The 20,574-nt window shown below is 37.8% G+C and overlaps 2 protein-coding genes across 5 annotated transcripts in view; one reads left to right on the top strand and one right to left on the bottom strand.

Annotated features, from left to right (window-relative positions):
* Window positions 1-17,436, bottom strand: part of LOC126412163 (WD repeat-containing protein 81) — a 300,014-nt gene extending 282,578 nt beyond the window's left edge. Inside the window, exons 1-5 of the mRNA XM_050081630.1 lie at window positions 17,160-17,436; window positions 16,948-17,074; window positions 8,490-8,652; window positions 2,467-2,888; window positions 1,076-1,612 (exon numbers count right to left, since the gene is read on the bottom strand). Coding sequence (XP_049937587.1) covers window positions 1,076-1,612; window positions 2,467-2,888; window positions 8,490-8,652; window positions 16,948-17,074; window positions 17,160-17,269 — 1,359 coding nt within the window. The 5' untranslated portion in view covers window positions 17,270-17,436. The remainder of the gene's footprint in view (window positions 1-1,075; window positions 1,613-2,466; window positions 2,889-8,489; window positions 8,653-16,947; window positions 17,075-17,159) is intronic.
* Window positions 17,437-17,837: 401 nt separating this feature from the next.
* LOC126412744 (katanin-interacting protein-like) overlaps window positions 17,838-20,574 on the top strand; it is a 354,094-nt gene continuing 351,357 nt past the window's right edge. For all 4 annotated transcript variants that reach the window (XR_007575334.1, XM_050082483.1, XM_050082482.1 and 1 more), the window contains exon 1: window positions 17,838-18,058. Coding sequence is in view for 3 of the 4 variants with exons in the window: in XM_050082483.1 (XP_049938440.1) it covers window positions 18,006-18,058 (53 nt within the window). In the remaining variant the exon portion in view is untranslated. The remainder of the gene's footprint in view (window positions 18,059-20,574) is intronic.

The raw sequence follows: 20,574 nt of genomic DNA, 5'->3' as shown, positions 1-20,574 counted from the left end.
AGGCTATGGTCAAAGCCTGACACCAGTCCTACATGGTTGTCCTCCCAGGACACTCCTGAATCTCCTGTTTCCACCCCCAGAATGCACGGCAAATGCAACCACACCATTCTGTATTAATCATAAAGTGAGATTTCCAATATATATGAGGGAATATCAGAAAGTAATATACAATAATTTTACTACCAAAAAGATTAATACGTAACAAAATAAAACAAAAAAAAAAAATAATAATAATCACAAACGAGCCTACAACTTTTACCTGCTTCTCTACATAGTCACCAACATTGTCAACACATTTCTCCCGTCGTGGTACCAGTTTCAATATGTCCTGTTCGTAGAAGTCCATTTGGTTGGAGTATAGCCATTTGGGGACTGCTGATTTCACTTCCACGTCTGTCACAAAGCATTGGCTGATCAGGAATTTCTTCATTCGACCGAACAGATGCGCACAAATTGCAATGTGTCATGAACAATACTGTACACTGCACAACAGAAAATACTCAACTGCTGCAATAAGGTTCACAGGTGCGCATGTCAGCCATGCAAAATTGCTGCCTCAATTGCTCTGACATTCTGTGGGGTTTCAGCTGTTACCAACCATCTAGAGCATAGCTTCATATAGCCCTCTTGCAAGAATGCATACCATCTGGAGACACTGTTACAGCCAATACTGTCATCTCCTTACAGGCTATGCACGCCCCTGTGAATTTTACTCAGTTTACGCCCTTTTCCTCACAAATATCAAACTACACTTCGCTGCTCCTCACAAGCTGACAACAGTAACCTGCATGACATTTGTTGTTTAGTAGTTCAGGCCTCTCTTGCTAGAGCTGCACATGAAATCAAAATACCCTCTGCAGCACACACTTCAAATTATTTTGTAGTTAACTTTCAACATCCCAGCTGCAGTACCAGTGGAGAAAAAAAAAGATTGTGCATTCCTTTCCAATCCTTCCTCGTATAATCTCTCTTCAGTTGCAAATTAAAAAAAAATGCAAAGCGACTGGAAAGCCAATAACAAAATATCAGGGCATGCTTATAAGACACAAATCCTTTGGTTGTGAAGTTCACTTACCTGTGCTGTCCCAGTGGCTGTGTCATACGTCAGATCCAGCTGCCTGTCTCCCTTATTCAGCCTATATTTGGAACGTGTCAGATCACGCCAGTTGGAACCTGTCCGAGAGGTGAAATCTGTTACCCATGGCATAACATGGTGACAGACAGGGTCCCCATGGCGTCTACCAGCTAAATTGTTTAAGATGGTCAAGTAATCAAAATTAGATAGCTGCCCTCTAATCCATTGTTCACAATAGCTCTCTAAAGGTATTTTTTCAAGCTTTTGTTTATTGCTTTTATGGTCCAACATTTTATGGTCAGTATCAGTCTTGGGAATAAACTTCTTATGAGGGTTTGAGTATCTCTGGAAGTATTCTTGGTGCGTCCTCACTTCCTCATGAGGCCTAATATTGCTCTGTGCTGATATATCTTCTTTGAGATCATTTGCTACCAGTTCTACATTTTGAATTTTTGGACTGAACATATTTTCATTCTCTGCATCTCCAACATTAGAAGACGGATCATAATTGATGTTATCTTCCAGTCGTGGCATTACCTGAAAGAAATATTTCTTATACACCATTAATAATAATACAATGGCCATATCCCAAAACAGTATATAGGGGGAAAATATCATTACATAGAATGCTGATTTTTGTCTGCTAATTGTTAAAGCTTGAAAGCCAAGAATTTTCTGATTGTATAATGCTAACAAATAAGACTGACACAAAACAGACTGATTGACTGACTGACTGTATCTAACACTGACAAACAAATTAGTAGGTAGTGAATCTCTCTCAAGCGCCCATTTTTCATTAACTGTATGCTTTGCTGAGTTACAGTGTCCAAGTCCATATTTTCATATCACCTATTACTCGGTGCTTCCTTGGTACAGTGGATAATGTTAGTTTAATTACTGAAGCTTGGAGAAGGTTCAGTAAAAATGTATGATCAGAAATGTGTTATCATGAATAGTTTTAAAAAGAGAGAAACCAATGCACATGTTTTTAAAACACCTTTAGCAAAGAATTTTCTGGCAATTTCTACATCTAAGTTTGAAATTATCTTGGTTTTTTATTTCATCTAAATACTCTTTTATTGTCATTTCCCGTTTTCTAACTGTGATTTTGCACAATGAAAAATGTGTTAGTTCTTTGAGCATACAAATGCCCTTGGAAATTGGAAGATCACTCAATTCCACTTTCATGAGTAATAAATGTTTAAAGTCGCTGCCCCTCTCAAGGACATCTGTTGATCGCATAGCTCTGAAATACATTTTAATGTTAAACATAATCAAAAGATATGAATTGTTCTGTAGAAATGAGGGTTATTTCTTGAAATTCAACAAAGACAAAACATGCTTACATAATTAGAAATATAATAAAACAGGTAATTTATATTTATTCAAACCTGTATCCAAAGATTCTCAGTTATAAGGATATCACTTAGTGCAATTTCTCCAAGCACAAGGCCACGATCGTGCATTGATCGCATTGCTTGCAATAGTTGGTAGATTATAAAAAGAGGCTTGATGTGAGACGTTCCAAGCAACGCTGGACTGAATGTAACACAGTCTTGTAGTGTGTGCTTTATGTACGGTTCCTGGATCAGTAGAAAGCATTGTGGTGTCTCCACGGCACATAGTGCTGGCAAGATATTGCAGTGAACTTCAAATGATTTCTTTCCATCTTCATTATACACATCAATAAAACCTTCATCAAGGCGAAAAATTGGGCAACCAAATGTTCGTAATATCACTTCACGCATGACTGCATCACTGTCTGTAAGTGTGATTCTAGATGCATTTTTACCATCATTTGATACAGCTCCACCTGACGAGAGAGAGGAAAAAAAATCATGAGTTTTTAAGTAATGGTTCATTTATTCTTTTTTGTGTACAGGATAAGATTTTCTTCAACAATGTTTGTACATAGAATCAGTGGAAATATTGAACCTGTTGGTTTCACACACCTGCTTTGATGCAAGCAGTGGCAGACAGAAACCAGTCTTCAAATTCAATATGTGTAAAATAAGCACCATAACTATACTGCAAGAGTTCTGTTTTGCTTTTGTTTATGTATATTTGATATCATATGCCACATAATCATGTCAAGTGTCAAAACCTACATGCACCACAGCAACAGCACAGTGTAACAATATCAGCACAAAAAGTTTAGAAACACTTGTACTACTTTAGGAACAACTTCCAGTACTGTAACTTAAGTTTAATCAGCCAGCCCGTTAAAAATAATAGCTGTACCACATGTGCTGCTCTATCTGACTGAAGTGTATAGATGCAAGTTATTCAACACTGGGAACTGCACAAGTTCCAAAAGTTGAGATGATATAACAAGCAACTAGTCAGAGGTCTCGTGTGTTTGCGTGCGTGCGTGTGTGCGTGTGTGTGTGTGTGTGTGTGTGTGTGTGTGTGTGTGATTAAAATAAGTAAAAACAAACAAACACACACACACACACACACACACACACACACACACACACACACAGACAGACAGACAGAGAGAGAGAGAGAGAGAGAGAGAGAGAGAGAGAAACCTGTTTTGCACATTCAGTGAAAATCACTCCCATTTTCACTCATACAATAAGACTACCCTGCAAATTTTAAAAAAAAGCTGCAGACACAGTTATTGTTTTATAACCTTTCTAAAAAGCTAGACATAGTGACTAAACAGCCCGAATAACTCAGGAAAGTGCAGCTGGCTGATTGCCTTAAAAAATCAGGATGAGTTAGCCACACCGATAACACAAACACATTGCACCATAATAATATAATGTTTCACAGAATAGAAGGCAAACCTAATGGTGAATCAGCCTCAGCCCTTTTGTTTGAATATAAAATTAAATCTCTTACACTTTTGATGCACAGAAATGTGTGAACCACAAGCTATACACATTGTTAGTCCTCTACCTGCAGTATGAGGCCAAGGGTCAGTACTGTACTGAGTCCCACCTGCTAACGGGTGAATGAAAAGAACTCGTCTTGCCTAAGTGGTCAAAATGGTGCTCAAAATGGCCACCAGGAAACTTTAGCAGCTGCAGTAGTGTGTCATTTCCTGTCACTCTGCTCCCCAGCAATACATGATGTGAAGTGAAAATAGGATGAGAGGTGGCACACCGAGTCACTACAACACCTGCTGAATTGTTTTTACTAAATTCCACATGCCCTTAGACCCAGCAGATTTAAATCTCGTGCTGTGGCCCCTGTAGGCAGAAAACAGTGCCCTGGAGAATTTAAATTTGTTTATCTATTGGCTACATGCATTCTACAACTTAGAATGCACTCTCTGAGTAAGGTAAAAGCAATCCAGAATTGCAATCACTCCTGCATCTCAGTAAATTTAAAACAATTCTGGGCCTATCTAATAACCATCATATGTCGGTTGCAACCATAGCTCGAGCTTGGTGTTTGTCCCACACGCAACACTAGGTCATGCTTTGTATGGGTTCAAGATAGGCTTGTTGCTTAGAGAAGAATCATAGAAAGTGCAAGCAATGGTTTGGTGGTATATGAATCATTCTGAAAAGGTGAGAAGCCTATGTGTCCAATGCACCTCGAGGAGCTGCTTCCTGACTGCAAGTGTTGGCAACCCAGCATCAGCACAGAGGCTGAGTATGGCAACGGTATAGTAGACACCTACAATCAGCATAAACCCTCACGGTGGATGTCATTGATGATCTCAAGTTGGTATCCCACGACTGTCCAGGGCATCTCCGGACACGTCTTCACTGGTCATTAGTGCTAAATTCAAAGTGGGACTTATCAATTCTATGCCAGTTTATGAGATTCCAAGCTGGAGACATGTCTGGAGGTGACCAGGGAGCAGTGGGAAACCAACCTGATGGTTACTCACCATACAGCCCTACGGAGTCATGTCATTTCTTTTCATAGGAGAACCCCTTTAGTTATCATCTGTAGCACCCTTACAGCACAGTGGTGATTCAAGGATATTCTGTGCGAAGTTTCATTGTCCTTCATAGCAAGCCATCCTGGGCTTATAATTCAGCAAAATAATATCTACCCACAAACAGCGAGAATTTCTACCGCTTGTCTTTGTGCCTACCAAACCCTACCTTGGACTGCAAGGTCACTGGATCTCTCCCCAATTGAGAATGTTTAGAGCATTAAGGTCAGGGCCCTCTACCAAGCTTGAGATTTTGACAATCTAACGTGCCCTCTTGGAGAGAATTTGGCATGATATGCCTTAGGAGAACATACAACTCTACCAATCAATACCAAGCTGAATAACAGCTTGCTTAAGGGTCAAAGGTGGACTTGCACAATTTGTAAAGATCTTTCTCTAAATCATCCATTTTTTCTGAAATTGTAATAATTTGTTTGTCTGCACATGTACATCACATCTACCAATTTCCATCCCATTCGAATAATTCCTTCGTGGTGTCTTTTAGTTCAGAAGGTGTAAGAAATACAGCACGCGATGAGATCAACATTGTGTATTATGCAATGTCACCATGTTGTCATTTTGAGAATATGCCTACACTGCTGAGTTGGGATGAACCCAACCAGCCTTTCCTTAAATGCTGTCCAACAATAGAGAAGTTCATTAAAAAAAAAAAAAAACCACTAACACTTGAGACTATTTATTTTTGTATTTACAAAGTAATGTTGCAGGGTGTGCCGAGTTGCATTGAATAGTGTACTTTAATAGTAATTTTGTCTGGCCTGAAAAGAAATTATAAAAAATTTGTCTTTTCTGGCAGTGAATTTGGGAAGACTCCTATTTCACTACTGGAGGCCAAGCAATCTTTTGCCATCTGCTCTTGGATTTTCAAATCTAAATTTAAATTTAGTTTACTGATCGTGTACATGATTCAACTGAATATTTTACACGATCATGATCCTATTTTTTAGTTACTGCCATCGTCTGTGTTTATTTGTTTTAATTTTAACTAACCTATAGTTAGAAAGTCACATTTCCTTCAACACAAAGATTCTACAGCTCATATTACTAGTGCTACTAGAAAGAAGAACAAAGAACAGATTCAACTATTAATTTCCTCTACGACAAGTAGTGCAGAGGACAGTTGTAATCTAGGCTTGTGTGAGGTTTTGGTGTCCACTACTGCACCTCGGAGTTAACAATATCATTTCTTCTGTTAAGAAAGTATTTCTGTATTTCTCAAAGTTCCTCCCGGTGTACCTGGTTCTTAGCAGCTTTACATTATGCCAAACACTATCAAAATGTCAAAGATGTAACAGACACATTTGACTCAGTGAATCAGCTTTTATTGAAAAAGCCAAGACTGTTCTTAAGAATACCAAGAATGTTACATACTTAGCATTTTTAAAAGTGCACTTCAGACATTATCTGTTGCAATTCAGCACCTAGAGTCTGCATCTATTCAAGTGAAAGATGCTGTAGACATGATCTTAGAGGTGCAGATGTATCTGAGGGCAATACATGGTTAAGTGGGTACAGTATGTGTCACTAAACTAAAGAATATTCTTCTGAGGATTCCCAGATATGAACAAAGTGCCCCCACCATTATTCAGATGGAGAATTTCAAAGGTGGATTGTACCGGTGGCCACATGCAATTACATTGAAATATGTACCATCAACCTCTTGCGCTATAGAGAGATCTTTCTCAGCATGCTAAAGGCTACTGAGAAACAAAAGAAAAAGTTCCATTTCATAAAATTCAGAAATGTGATTAACTGTGTACTGCTGTAATCAGCTATCCGTATAACACGACCAGTAGACTGAACACAATTTTATTTCACAGAAACATTAACAACTTGAGCGCAGTATTTAAGTAACATTCAGCAGGAATCAATTACGAACACACGCACTGTAGCAATACACACAGAGAACTGAGGACAAGCATAACTCAGCTAGCCTTAAACAGACTGGGGCCCATAGTGGGCTCTGATGATTCTCTCTCTCTCTCTCTCTCTCTCTCTCTCTCTCTCTCTCTCTCTCACACACACACACACACACACACACACACACACACACACACACAGTATGCACATGCATGTACTGCTATACTAAAAATTAAATATAAAATTTCTTGTTAGTTGTAGTGTTAGGCTTCAGATTGTGGCCTTACATAGGTACACATCTCAAGTGTGTGTTTTTATGTGAGTGATACACGAAAATAACTTTTCAGTAAAAGACTTTCTTAAAATATTATAAAAAGAGAAAATAATTGTAGCACAGGTAAAAACCTCAATTATTTATGCAATTTTTCAAGTGCTGATTTAAAGAAAAGTTAATTGTTTATTTACCACAAAGAACTATAATAATAAAATTTAATACAGTATTAGTATTCATTATATTTTCATTAAAAAGACTCCAGAAAGGTTAAATCAGTCCATTTTAATCTAAAAAGGGCAATTCCAATACAATAAAGGGCTAAAATCCATTTAATAAACACCTCAAAATCTTGACTCTAGTACTAAGCAATGAGCCATATGTATCACAGGGAGTGTTTTTAATAAAAATAATGGTCTGCATTGGTGTCCCAGAAGAAGCAAGGTAAATTCAAGTCAACTCGGACAGAGCTCCACTTATCTATGTGATCCTAACACAGCTAAAAAGCAATAGAAATTGCCTGTTCCTTGTGATACATCATGTTGTACAATGGCCACCGTCAGATGGCCAAAGCTTAATGGTTAAAGACGAATGTTGACACTGAGTAACTGCAGGCTGGATATCCCAAGCCCGCCAAAACTGAACTTACACCTGAGTAGCTGAGTTCCACAAGGTGCCAGCCACTTTGCACAATCCGGCAAATACATCTAGCTTATTGAATGCAATTGATGCAGCGAGCATTACTCTTTGTATTGTATGCAACAGTAACCATTTTAGTGCACAAAAAATAAGAGTACATCACTGGTACCAACAACTTCCATCATGACATGGTAGTGCTGTTGTAACACCATTCTGAATGTGGATTGGATTGCTTGGGGGAAGAGACCCAACAGCAAGGTCATCGGTCTCATAGGATTAGGGAAGGATGTCGACCGTGCCCTTTCAAAGGAATCATCCCGGCATTTACCTGGAATGATTTAGGGAAATCACGGAAAATCTAAATCAGGATGGCCGGACGCGGGATTGAACCGTCATCCTCCCGAATGCGAGTCCAGTGTGCTAACCACTGTGCCACCTCGCTCGGTATTCTGAATGTGAGCAGCAGTGAAAGTTCACAATAATTACACACTGTGTGTGTGTGTGTGTGTGTGTGTGTGTGTGTGTGTGTGTGTGTGTGAGAGAGAGAGAGAGAGAGAGAGAGAGAGAGAGAGAGGGGGGGGAGCATAAGGGGGAGGCAGATTTTCCTTGGTTTCATCATGCACCCTGTAACTGAATACAAAAACATGCATTAATAAATCTAACTATTATGGTTACAAGTACTACTATAACTAAAACCAAAGTTTGTTCTGTCTTCTACTTACATACATTAAAATACTTTTTGAAGGCATCTTTCCACAGATTCTTGAAATTTGTCTGTGCAACATAGTGTAAGAGCTGAGAAAATGATAAAGCAGTTTCCGAACTTGAGCTCTCTACCTTTACTCGAGGAAGAGGTATCACCTTTTGTGTTTGTTTGTGCAAAATCTGTAGAATTTAAAAACACTATTTAGGTCCAGTAGTAAAATATATATATATATATATATATCAAACTATTATGCATCAGTTTATTGTGATACAAATACATCATTACTCCTCAATCTCTCTTACAGGGAAGATGGTTTATTCTCATACAACTTTCACATCTCATTCACAATACATAATATCATTTTAAACCCATAAATTGCAAATACAAACATATGGAATGAAATTGGCACAACCCTTCACTTGAACTTTCAATCTAACAGTACTGATTTAGAATTTAAATGATCTGCCAAATTTACTCATCAAATACTTTCATGGTTTCTTAAAATAACTTCCAAAACTGAAAAACATATAATAAACATAAGTATTCAGTTTCTAACAGGCACATTGTAGTCGTAATAGTTGTTGTTGTTATTGTTGTCAGTATTCTGGTCTTCAGTTCAAAGACTGGTTTGATGCATCCTGTACAATTCTCTTCATCTCTGAATAACTACTGTAACTTACATCCTTATGAATCTGCTTACTATATTCATCTCTTGACTACCCCCTACAACTTTTACACCCCACATTTCCCTCCAATACTAAATTGGTGTTCCCTTGATGTCTTAGAATGTGTCGTATCAACTGATCCCTTCTTCTATCAAGTTGCACCCTAAATTTCTTTTCTCCTCAATTCTATTCAGTCCTTCTCATTAGGTATGTGATTTATTCACCTTATCTTCAGCGTTATTCTGTAGCACCACATTTAAAAAGCTTCTAATCTCTTCTTGCCTAAACTGTTTGTCATCCATGTTTCACTTCCATACATGTATAACTACCTTTCATAGAGCTGATAAAAGGCAGATAATAAACACTAGAAACATCAGTAAAATTATAATGATGAAAAGTAATTATACTTGGGACAAGGTACACGAAGTCATATTGTGCTATAAAAATTGAAAACAAAAATTTGATTGAACTTTTGGCATTGGCAAGACACAATCAGTATCTTCACAGCATGATAGCAATGGTAATGTTACCCGATGACAGAGCGCCTAAAATGGATTTGTTAAACACTTTTTCCAAAATTCCCTTGCTAAAGAAGACAAAGTAAATACTTTCAGGATTCTAATCATAAACAGCTGCCACCATGATTAACTTAGAAGCAGATATCCTCGATGTAGTGAAACAGCTCAAATCACTTAATAAAGGCAAGTCCTCTGGTGCACATTGTACACCAGTTACATTTGTTTAAGAGTACACTCAGTAATCATATTCAACTACTCACTGAATGAAAGATCTGTACCAAAACAGTGGAAAGTTGCACAGGTCACAACAATACTCAAAAAAGGAAACTGGAGCAAACTGTTGAATTACAAATCCACATCACTTAAAGGGGGAGGTAATGGATTTTGGTCCAAAAAATCGATTTTTCAAAAATATTATTTTTCTTCATCCACACAGTTCGACCTATGTTGTGGGCGAATTTTATCATGATAGCAGCTTAAGAAATGCCTTTAAATTGTTAAACAGATTAACTCTGCTCTGGCAGCCACTCCCACCGTTTCCGACATTTGGGAAACTGCTTGCTTCAGCGGAATTTTTGTCAGTGTGAAGGCTATTTTCTTTCAATATCTTGGCTGATGTCTATATATCTCTGGCTGACATATATATCTTCGCCTGAAAACTTTCTTGCCTGTGGTTTATTTAAAATTTGATATTATTAATGCATATTAGTAGGTGAAAAACTGAATTTGCAAACCTTTACGTGGAAGTCAAGATTTATGCGCAGTGAGTGGTGCAAAAACTGTGTTTAGGAACCAGAGGTTTCCTGGAAATCAGTTTACCAACAAAAAAGAGGAAGCACCTCGAAATGAAGAACATAAGTTCTCATGTTCAGCATTGAAATTTGGGACAGGAGAACCGTACAGGTGCTTGAATGATGATGATATGGATTACACTAGATTCAGATTTATTGATTTAGAGCTTCTGTACCAGGCTATAAAATTTTCATGTTCTTGTGTGAGTTATAAAAATGCAGAATGTGTTACTGCTGTTGAAAAAAGAAGAGTAGGAATAGCTTGTGATTTTAAATTAATTTGTAATTCGTGTGGCTATGAATTTTCATTTTCCTCCTCCAAAAATCTGACACTGGTACCTCTGAAAGCAATTTTAGGTTAGCACATACTCTGAGATGCCTTGGGTACACAGGAAAGGAGATAATTTATTGTGTGATTTTCTGAACATGCCTCCACCTTGTGCAAGGTTTGAAAAAATAAATAAAGAAATGCCTGATGCTGTATGCAATACTGGCAAAGCTTCTATGCAGAAAGCAGTGGAGCAGTGGTGAAAATAAACTAAAAAGAAATAGATCCTGGGGGTAGATACGAGGGCTATGCCGAAAGTTTTTAGCAGCCCGTAAACCGTAAGGCGGAGGACAATGGGGTTGTTTTCATTCGAAAGAACAATGTTTTTCAACTCTGGGACGCGCGCGCGCAACCCCTGGCTAGCGGTGATCCCCCACAGCGCGGTAAGAAGGCACAGGCAGTGCTGAATCAGAGATGGTGCAGGATGGAGCTGATGCGCCGCGACTTTGGTGCCAGGATTTTTTACGATTAAAAAAAGGGTTTAAGTGCCAAAGAAAGCCATTCTTCTTTGCTGCGTGTTTTTGGTGAAGCTTCCCCTTCTAGAGCCACAGTTGGAAATTGGTCTCGCGAGTCTTCGATGGGTCGGAAGTCAATTGAAGATGAATCTCGTCCTGGTCGGCCAGCAACACCTGTGACTCCTGAAAACATTGATGCTGTGACGAAAATGAGCAAAGAAGATCCACATCTTACATTTTGCGACATTGAAGGGACCCTAAATGTTGGATCAACAGCAGCACAGACCATCGTTCATAGTCACTTAGGCCTTACTAAGGGATGTGCCCGTTGGGTGCCACATTCCCTGGCAGAAAGTCAAAAGGAGGCGAGAGTGGACTGGTGTCGTTTCATGCTCGAAAAATTCAATTGAGAGAAGTCCCAAGACACTTACAATATCATCAAAGGTGATGAAACGTGGGTCTACCATTATGACCCTGAAATGGAGAGACAGTCTTCTGTGTGGTGCTTTCCAGGGGAGGAACCACCCACAAAAGTTCAAAGAAGTCGGAGCTCTGGAAAAAAGATGGTGGCAACTTTTTTCACAAAGATTGGACATCTCACCTCTGTGACCTTGGACACACGACACACGTCATACAGTCAATGCTGAATGGTACGTGAACGATTGTCTTCCAAAAGTCATCGCCACATGGAAGTCACAGCATCCAAAGTCCAAGAGTGGGCACCTTCTGCTGCATCACGACAATGCATCTGCACACAGGGGTGCCAGAACGATGGACTTTCTGGAGACGGAAAAAGTGCGAGTGTTACCCCATCCCCCCTATTCACCTGACCTAGCCCTGTGTGACTTATTTCTGTTTCCTAAGACTAAGGAAAAAATATGAGGGCAGCTGTTTTCATCAGATGAAGAGGCCATTGCAGTGTACGAGAGTACACTAAGTGACATCCCAAAAGAAGCTTGGACTGACATATTTTCTAAGCGGTTTCAGGGAATGGAAAAATGTATACATGCTAATGGAGAGTATTTTAAAAAGTTGTAAACTTTTTTTGGAAATAAATTTTTTTTCACACATTCTGCTAAAAACTTTCAGCATAGCCCTCGTATTCATGGCAGTGAATCTCCTACAGATCCTACTGACCTGTGTGTCTATAGATGGGACCTGGATTAAAAGGGGTCACACATCTCTGTATGGAGTTGCATCTGTTATTGGTATTGACTCGGGTAAAGTTTTAGATGTAGAAATTATGTATAAATGCTGCAACCAGTGTGCAACAAGGAAAACGTCCAACAATGAAGACAGTGAGAAACTGTGGCAAGAAAAGCATGCAGTGGCATGCTCTAAAAATTGTAGTGGCTCAAGTGGGGCCATGGAGGCTGCTGCAGTTGTGAGGATATTCTCCAGATCTGAGAACCAGTATGGTGTTACATATACTAAATACCTTGGTGATGCAGACCCCTCTTCGTTCAAAGCTGTAACAGATAAAACTCTGTACAATACAACAACAGAAAAGTTGGAATGTGTTGGCCACATCCAAAAGAGGCTTGGTGGTAGGCTTCACTGCTTGCTGAAAAAGAAGAAAGGTGAAGTACTTGAGGATGGAAAACCACTAGGAGGAAAAGGCAGTCTTACTCTGAAAGAAATTGATTCTCTTCAGTTATTTTATGAGAGAACTATCAGGAAAAACACCCATAATTTAGAGGCAATGATGCATGCTGTGTGGGCAATTTTTTTCCACAGACTATCCACTTACCAAACGCCAATGCACTATCTGTGTCTGAAAGACGATTGGTGTAAGTTCAACAACAGAAATGAGACGTATTCACATAAAGATTCAATACCAGAACCTGTTGTGAATGTAGTTAAGGCCACATTCAGGTTTCTTGCAAATCCTGATTTATTGAGGAAGTGCCTTCACAAAAAGACACAAAATGCAAATGAAAGCCTCAATAATTTAATTTGGATTAGGTGCGCAAACAGGACATTCTGTGGACTTTAAGTACTCAAAACAGGTGTCTATGATGCAGTTTTATGTTACAGTAACAGAAATAATGGCAGAATTGAAGTGCTGAAGAGAGCCGGTATAGATCCTGGTGTGTTTACAACAAAACCATTTTACACCATTGACGAGAGCAGGGTCAAGAAAGCTAATATATCAGTGTCTTACTTGCAAATACAGGACAGGCACATCTGAAGAGGAGATATGAGAAACCTGGAGGATGGGGAGTATCGGTATGGAGGACTTTAAAATTGAGGTAAGCTTATTACATGTACATGTATGAGAAGAAAATCTTTGAACCTCATTTTCTCCGTTTTACATTTTTTATGTTATTAGAAGCATTTTCTCAAAAAGTATGTGTGATAATGCTATGAAATTTTCAGGACCTGTTCGCAGCATGTTGCTGTCTCCCTAGAACTAAAAAATACACAATTCTGCACTTACACATTCTCATTTTTAGACGATTGTATGTAGAAAAAAGTTAATTTTGGATGTGCAAAATTAAAAACTCTGTTAATGATACAATTTGTAGCATGAATTAATAACTGTAGTTCAGTAGTCTTATAACCTCTAATTGCATAATTAGAATTTGAGTTACGGCTTTTCTAAAAAAAAAAAATAATAATAATAAAAAAAATTAAAAATTCAGATTTCTGCCAAAATGTTAGTCCTGAAAAATTTTATATATAGGCCTATGTTCTTTTGCTTTACACATGCAAAATTTTAGATTTGTACATTAATAAAAATGGCTGTAATGATTTTTGAAATATATGTTTACATTTTCCATTACACTACCCCTTAACATTGATCCACATTAGGATTCTGGAACATATACTGTGTTTGAATGTTATGAATTACCTCAAAGAAATTATCTACTGATATATAGTCAGCATGTATTCAGAAAAATCATCCATATGCAACACAACCAACTATTTATTTTCATGACGTAATGAGCACTATTGACAGGTGATATAACAATGACTTCATATTTCTAGATTTCCAGAAGGCTTATGATACTGTTACTAGCAAGCACTTGTAACCAAACTATGTGCCTGTGGAGGATCTACATCTATGACATGATTCACGATTTCCTGTCATAAAGGTCACAGTTTGTAGTAACTAACAAAAAGTCATTCAATAAAATGGTAGTGATAGATAGTGTTCGGCAAGAAAGTGTTATAGGCCATCAGCTCTTCCTAATCTATATAAATGATTTAAGAGACAATTTTTGGAGACTTCTTACATAGTTCTGCAGATAATGCAGTCATTTATCATCTTGTAAAGCAACCAGAAGATCAAAACCAATTGAAAAATGATTTAGAAGTCTACATCTATAATCTGCAAACCATTGTGAGGTGCACAACAGAGGGTATGTCCCATTGTACTAGCTATTAGGGTTCCTTCCTGTTCCATTCATGTACGGAGCATGCGAAGGAGGATTGAATGCTTCTGCGTGTGCATAATTCATCTAATCTTATTTTCATGAGTCCTTTGTGAGCAATACATAGGGGGTTGTAGTATATTCCTAGAGTAATCATTTAAAGCCGGTTCTTGAAACTTTGTTAATAAACTTTCTCGGGAGAGTTTACATTTTCCTTCAAGAGTCTAGATGTAATATCTTTATGTTGCAAAAAGTGGAAATTGGCTCTAAATCGAGAATCAGAAATATCAACTTGTTTACTCTTGGGTGAGCTATACTGGCCATAAGTAGTAGTTTGACCGCAGTTTTTAAACACCAGTAATTTAGATGGAATAATATTCATGGAAATAACATATTTTGAAATAATAAGTATTTTAAAATTTGTGATTTACAAAACTCAATAAAATTAAATTCCAATACTAGTTTGACAACACAGAATTGCCTGAAATTTAATGTAATTCCTGGTATTCCCTGAGAGTTCCCTTTTTTCCAGGTGAAATGTAATTCCCTGAGAATTTAAGGTTTTCAACATATTCGAGAAGAATCGCCACCATGTAGATAATGAAAATGTGAGGTCATCCACATGTACAAAAAGTATACCACTACATTTCAGTTAGCCTACACAATAAATTGTTCACATCTAAATGCTGCCAATTATGTTAAATATTTACAGACTACAATTATGAATAATTTAAATAGGAATGAGGGCACACATATAATGTGGGAAAAGTGAACCAAAGACTGCATTTTATAGGCTGACCACTTAGAAGATATAACAGGTCTACTACAGACACTGCATACACTATGCTTGTCCGTCATCTTTTGGACTAATGCTGTACAGTCTGGGATCCGTATCAGGTAGAGCTTGATGGAGGAAATCAAAAATTGTCATAGAAGGACAACCCATCATGTATTATCATGAAGTATGGGGGAGAGTGCCACATATATGATACATAAGTTGGGGTGGCAGTCTTAAAACGAAGGCATTTTTCACTGTAGCAGGACCTTCTCACAAAATGTCCATCACCAACTTTCTCCTCTGAATCCAAATATATTTTGTTGGCACTCAACTACATAAGGAGAACTGACCTTTGTAATAAAATAAATCAGAGCTTGCACAAAACTATTTAAGTAGGCTATTCATTTTTCCTGCATGCTGTTTGCGAATGGAACAGTGGAGAGAAAGCTTGAATATGGATCAATGAACCCTCTGCCAGATACTTAACAGTTAATTTTCAGAGGCTGGGCTAGTGCATCGGTCTCTGTCGCCTAATGTCCTCAATTCTGATTCTATAAATACAAAAACATTTAACTTAAAAGTTCACTTTCCATATTGAATAAGTTAGCACTCAAATGCTGTGTACTTTAATGTTGGGAAACTTTGTAGAACTCCCCAGTCTCTTCAATAATTTAATGTGGGATGGATCCACAGCCTTCATCTGTGTACTTGATGACTTGAACACTACTTGTACTCACTTGATGTTTTGACTAGTGGCCACACTTACACATGTGAGGTAACTGTATTTGAGACTTCTGCATGAATGAGGAGTAATGTTCGAAACTGCAGTCACAATAAGTAAAAACTAAATTATTTGACAACTATAATTAGGGAAACAACAGGGTTCAACAGTCCATACTATATGTTTAATTCATGACTGTTATATTACAAAGGCTTTTTGATTTGAGTAACTCCATCATTGATGTTTATGTCAAGCAACATAATACACAAAACTACTTAGGTCTCTTTAACCCATTACTGGAAAAATTCTGTATGCAATAGAAACTATGCTATTAAAACATATACCAGTAACCACTGACACTCTAGCAAAGATCTTGAATGGCAGATACACACACAAATAAAAACATGACAGCTACAAATTAGTTCCATGTACCACTTCCGCATTTGACAAATTATGTCTGCATTCCACAATGATCGTAAAACCCACTACAACTGAAGAAGAACTAATCAATTTGTTCAGGATGGGGCAAGATATTAATTGTGGTACGTACATCGCATCATTTACACCATTGACTCAGGGAACCAATAAAAAACATCCAAATCACAACTGGATTTCAAATACCCTCTTGTTCAGTATAAGATCATTTTTTGATCACTATTTTCCTGACAGAAATATCAGTCACTGACAAAAAGAGTTTTGGTCTTATTAGTTTTCTATTTCTTTTTAGAGAACGTCAATTTGTCATACACAGATTTCTGACAGCCAGTATCAAACACCATGAACGATTAACATCTTGGGGAAACTGCAGAACATTGCAGCAAACACATAAAATGGAACTTACTCTAACATATATTTTCTTCCAGTGCGGACCAAGATCTTCTCCTTGCTCCAAGAGAATCTTAACTTCTTCCGGTAGTAGAACATCATGCACAATAAATTCTGGAAGTTGGTGCGTCCTTATCAGAGAGCTGAAAATTGTAAAATTCACGAGAATATTGCATATTGTGAACGGAATTCTAGCAAAAATTAGTAGTGAAAGTACTGGGAACTTACTGTAGCCAAGAATGGTGTACCGCCACAAGTACACGATCACTTACAGTAGTTGTTTTTATGTAGCTGTCAGGTACAGAGAATGTATTTGCTACAAAAAACGCCGTTTCCATTACAAAATATAATATCGCGATCACATTTAGCCGCTGATGCAACACGATTGATTAAAGCTAGATACTGCACTGATATAATACTTTTGGTACCCGTCTGACAATGAAAACATGCCAGAACCAAATTCCTAGTTTGAAAACATACACAACAGACAAGCGAAATGTCACTGCTTCAGTCGTCAAGCATCAGCTGTTTCGGCAAGGTTAGCCAACTGTGTCTTACAATGTAGCTTCAAAATGAAGCGAGATATTCTTGTACTTGTTTAGTTCCACTTGTTGTGTCTACAAACACTCAACATTAAAAAGTTATTTCGAAGTAAATGTTGAAACTATTGATGATTTCACAGAAAAATAACCGTTCTTTTGTGGCCTATTTGCAACAGTTAAATAACATTCAATATTAGAAATAACTCTTCACTTGATTTTTAGTGATATTTGATTCAACAAGCTACAGATTAGTACGTCAAATCTCGCAATTATGGAGTTATATAATTCGTTTAATTATACAAATCGATCGATTAGTCGACAGTTCCTGGTTGTCATGGTAACGGACTGCACAACACTACGAACGTATGTAAACTGAGTGGTATTGGTGCCAACATTGGTTACGTAACAAATAATTTCAACAATCGTACTTCGGCGACATCGCGAGCGTTATTTTGGATGAAAAATCTCCACGTCTCTGGAACAGTATTCGGAGAAACTTATGTAATAGTAAATAAATGATGCCAAGAAGCCAATGGACAGTTCGTCGCTCAAGAAAGTGCCGAAGTGGCTCGAAGAAATTTCCGCGTAAGTTTCTGTCAGTATCTTATAAAGATTATTCTGTAAAAAAAGTATATATAAATGAAAATATTTATAATTTTATCCAAATAAGGAGACCTATAGTAAATCTGACGTTCCAGAAGCTAGTTTTATTCATAAGAATGCTAGGAAGAACTGGGAGAGCCCTTGCCACCGAATACGAAAACTGCCTAAATGTTTAAAGTTTTATTACAACAGGTTGTAATACTGCCGACGCTCTCCCAATAGCTATTATGCGCTGACAATTGCTGCATTAAATGTATTGTCTGAGCAGTTCACTTCAAAGTGGGTGAACTTACATTTCATAGTACCTTAGTGATTGTAGAGCTGTATTGTTTTCAAATGCTGTGGTTACAGCCATTTGGATTGTAAAAGATTACGGAGAAGTCTAAATGACATAGCGAAACTTTTCTGTTTCTGGGAAAGGAAAAAGTTGAAATTTAGGGATTGTCACCAAAACAGAAAAAAATGGAAGTAGTAATACATACTAGAACACTCAGAAAAAACTTCTGCATCTTGGTAGAATTGATAATGAGTCATTTATATGTGTAACTATTAATTAGCACACATATTTTCTTTGTCAAAAATTATTGCAGTCACAAACTTGGAATCTTTGTCGAAACTGATTTTGCTTTGACTTCAGTCTCATAAAGCATAAAAACGGTAAATGATATAGCCTGAGCCTTGAAATTTTAACAATATGGTGTACTCTTAATTCAGACTTCACAATTATTTTACAGTATTACTAGTCTCAATTTTAAACTGTCCTAAATTTTACCAAAACTGTCATAGAGGTCACATATTATTTTGCAGTCCCCTGCCCTGTTGCTCAGCCAAAAGCCCCATGAAGTATTGAATTTTTATATCGAAGGTTTCATTTTTTTCTGGAACATGAATGAAAAATTTCTTTCAGTTTTGAGATGGTATGGATAGGATGATAATTCTACTTGCTGTAAGCTAAAATAACCCTATAACAAATTAACTATAATTTTACAGTATTAGATGTGAACATCACTACTTTACTGGCGTATTTCATGCATTGATCAGTGCAAATGGACCGATACACTCAGGTGCTCAGATAAAATCTATTTCAGAGCTCTATGCTGGTAACATATATCACAAAGAGTTTAACGCTGTTAACTTCTGTGAAAAAGTAATACAAATATGCTCTTTCAGGTTATAATGACCTGGTATGGTATTTAAAGGACATGATGATTATAAATCATTAAAAATTAAAATAATTTTAAATGTAGATGTATTTACTATAATAGAAACAAATTTTACAGCATTACCTCTATATCTATACTCTGTAAACCACTATGAGTTGCATGGCAGAGGGTGCCAAAATCTCAACAATGATGTAAGCTCTGTCCCGTAATGAGCTGTTGCACAATAGTTTTGCTTAGCGTATAACGTCAATCATGGAAAAATTAGAATAGAGTTATCTACATACATACTCTGCAATCCACCATACCGTGCATGTCGGAGGGTACCTCGTACTACAACTAGCATCTTCTCTCCCTGTTCCACTCCCAAACAGAACGAGAAAAAAATGACTGCCTATATGCCTCTGTATGAGCCCTAATCTCTCTTATCTTATCTTTGTGGTCTTTCTGCGAAATGTAAGTTGGCGGCAGTAAATTTGTACTGCAGTCAGCCTCAAATGCTGGTTCTGTAAATTTCCTCAGTAGCGATTCACGAAAAGAACGCCTCCTTTCCTCTAGAGACTCCCACCCCAGTTCCTGAAGCATTTCCGCAACACTCGCGTGATGATCAAACCTACCAGTAGTCTGTATTGCTCTATGTCCTCCCTCAATCCAACCTGATAGGGATCCCAAACGCTCGAGCAGTACTCAAGAGTAGGTCGTATTAGTGTTTCATAAGCGGTCTCCTTTACAGTTAATGGAGTATTCAGACATTACGGGATTCTTTTTCCTATTCATCTGCATTAATTTACATTTATCTATATTTAGAGTTAGCTGCCATTCTTTACACCAATCACAAATACTGTCCAAGTCATCTTGTATCCTCCTGCAGTCACTCAACGACGACACCTTCCCGTACACCACAACATCATCATCAAACAGCCGCACATTGCTAACCACCCTATCCAAAAGATCATCTATGTAGATAGAAAACACTTCCCTGGGGCACTCCAGATGATACCCTCACCTCCGATGAACACTCACCATCGAGGACAACGTACTGGGTTCTGTTACTTAAGAAGTATTCGAACCACTCACATACTTGGGAACCAATCCCATATGCTCGTACTTTAGTTAGGAGTCTGCCGTGGGGCACCGAGTCAAACGCTTTCCGGAAGTCAAGGAATATGGCATCCGTCTGATACCCTTCATCCATGGTTCGCAAGATATCATGTGAAAAAAGTGAGAGTTGCGTTTCGCAGGAGCGATGCTTTCTAAAGCCGTGGTGATGCATGGACAGCAACCTCTCTGTCTCAAGGAAATTCATTACATTCGAAGTGAGAATATGTTCGAGAATCC

The sequence above is a fragment of the Schistocerca serialis genome, chromosome 7, assembly GCF_023864345.2.
Source record: "Schistocerca serialis cubense isolate TAMUIC-IGC-003099 chromosome 7, iqSchSeri2.2, whole genome shotgun sequence".
NCBI lineage: Eukaryota > Metazoa > Arthropoda > Insecta > Orthoptera > Acrididae > Schistocerca > Schistocerca serialis.
The sequence above is the reverse complement of the archived record's forward strand: the minus strand, read 5'-3'. Positions and strand labels throughout refer to the sequence as shown.